This window comes from Salpingoeca rosetta (genome assembly GCF_000188695.1).
Source record: "Salpingoeca rosetta unplaced genomic scaffold supercont1.19, whole genome shotgun sequence".
In the NCBI taxonomy this organism is placed as follows: Eukaryota; class Choanoflagellata; order Craspedida; family Salpingoecidae; genus Salpingoeca; species Salpingoeca rosetta.
In genome coordinates this window covers 1,122,682-1,124,866 of record NW_004754915.1, presented here as the reverse complement: position 1 = coordinate 1,124,866, position 2,185 = coordinate 1,122,682, and the positions used below count along the sequence as shown (strand labels likewise).

Sequence of the window (2,185 nt, the reverse complement as noted above, 5' to 3'; positions counted from 1 at the left end):
ACGTAGCGCTGGGCCATGCCAGCTGCTCTACGCCGACATCGCCGGTCCGCTGGAGGAGACGTCGCTGCGAGGTGCACGCTACGCGCTGACCTTCATCGACGACTGCACGCGCTTCGCCTGGACGTTTCTCATCCGGCACAAGAACGAGGTCGGTGCGGCCCTGGAGCAACTGCGCAAGGACCGTCACATCGTCAACGCCACGCTGCAGACGGATAGCGACGCCGTCTTCAAGAGCCAGGACTTCACCGACCTGTGCCTGGCCTTCGACATCAAGCAGCGCTTCTCGCCACCGCACTCGCAGGCCAAGAACGGATCCGCAGAGCGCACCTTCCGCACCCTCTTCGAGACGGCACGCACAATGCTGTTTGCTGCGGACCTGGACAAGCCGTTCTGGGACTTCGCCGTGCAACACGCCACGCTGCTGCACAACATCGCGCCACGCAGGAGCCTCAAGGACAAGTCACCGTTCGAGGCCCTGACTGGGCACGCCTTCGACGTCAGCCTGCTGCGCGTCTTCGGCTCGCCGGCCTACGTGCATGTGGAGAAGAGCAGCACGCGGCACAAGCTTGACCCACGCTCACGCGTCGGCGTCTACGTCGGCTTCGCCGAGGAGGACCAGGCCCACGTCGTCTGGATGCCGGACACGCGACGCGTTGTCCACACCATCCACGCTCGCTTCGGCGCCATCAAGAACAAGGACGTCGCCTCCTCTCAGCAGCAGCAAGAGCAGGACAACAGCGGTGCCTCTGCTTCGCATGCCAATAAGACCGCTCAGCGTTCGACCGAGGACAGTGCCACCGGCGCTCCCACTGCACCACGTGCGGGGGAGCCGCAGCTCCAGCCACGCGCCCTTGGCGGCTCCGTCTGGGACCAGCTGCTGGTGTCCGAGACCCTCGGCGACAAGGACACCTCTGGTGACTCAACCACCACGTGTCACGTTGCCACCAGCGCTGCTGGTACGGGGGAGAAGACATCAGCAGTGGGTGGTCATCTACCAGACATCGCTGCTGGCAGTGCTGTCACGTCAGCTGAGCCAGCCACCGTCAAGGAGGCGCTTGCCTCGCCAGACTCTGAGGAGTGGCGCCAAGCCATCCTGGACGAGTTTGCGGCAATGCAGGCCAATGACGTCTACGACGTCGTGCCTCGCGCTGACCTTCCCAAGGGCCAGAAGGTGCTCCGCAGCATGGTCATCTTTCGGAAGAAGCGCGATGACCAGGGCAAGGTAATCAAGTACAAGGCGCGCTGGGTTGCCAAGGGCTACTCCCAGGTCCACGGTGTTAACTACACGGACACCTTTGCTCCGACGGCTACCATCGCAGCCATCCGCACCATGCTCGCCATGGCCGTCGCGCGTGGCATGGACATCCAGCAGATGGACGTCAACACGGCCTTCCTCAACGCGCCCGTAGATCACGAGATCTACGTCCAGCCACCGGCCGTCGACGGCATCTTCTCGCCGAATACGGTCCTGCGCCTCAAGCGCGGGCTGTATGGGCTGAAGCAGAGCCCGCGCCTGTGGAACCACACGCTGGACGCCTGGATGCGCGAGCAGGACTTCGTCGCCACAGCCACGGACGCCTGCATCTACCGCCGCACCTGCAAGGGTGGCAAAGTGATGTGGGTTGCCGTCTACGTGGACGACCTGCTCATCTTCGCCGACGGCGACAGCGACATGGCCGCGTTCAAGAAGGCCATCTCCAAGCGCTTCAAGATGAAGGACCTGGGCAGCCCAGACATATGTCTCGGCATCAAGGTGCAGCACGACCGCAAGGCCAATACCGTCACCATGAGCCAGGTGCACTACCTGCGCAACGTGCTGGAGACCTTCGGCATGGCTGACTGCAAGCCTGTCGGCACGCCGCTCTGCACGGGCTACGTCGACAAGCCAGCCGACAAGGAGGAGCCACTCCCGGATGTGCCGTTCCGCGAGCTGCTTGGCTCCCTCCTCTATGCTGCGACGATGACGCGCCCAGACATCTCGGCGGCTGTCTCCATCCTGTCTCGCCGTATGCAGCACTTCGGCATGGACCACTGGAAGGCTGCCAAGCACCTTCTTCGCTACATCAAGGGCACCTTGTCCTACACCATCAAGTACGCCGCCACTGGCGACGCCAGCAACGGAAGCACTGCCGACGGCGTGCTCTCAGCGTACTCGGATGCGTCGTTCGCCTCCGACATTGACACG

The 2,185-nt window shown here is 63.6% G+C and overlaps 1 protein-coding gene across 1 annotated transcript in view; it reads left to right on the top strand.

Annotated features, from left to right (window-relative positions):
- The window catches only part of PTSG_12662 (uncharacterized protein), a gene marked incomplete at both ends in the record, with an annotated part of 4,006 nt that overhangs the window by 999 nt on the left and 822 nt on the right, over positions 1-2,185 (top strand). The window contains one exon of the mRNA XM_004991716.1: positions 23-2,137. Within this exon, the coding sequence (XP_004991773.1) occupies positions 23-2,137 (2,115 nt within the window). The remainder of the gene's footprint in view (positions 1-22; positions 2,138-2,185) is intronic.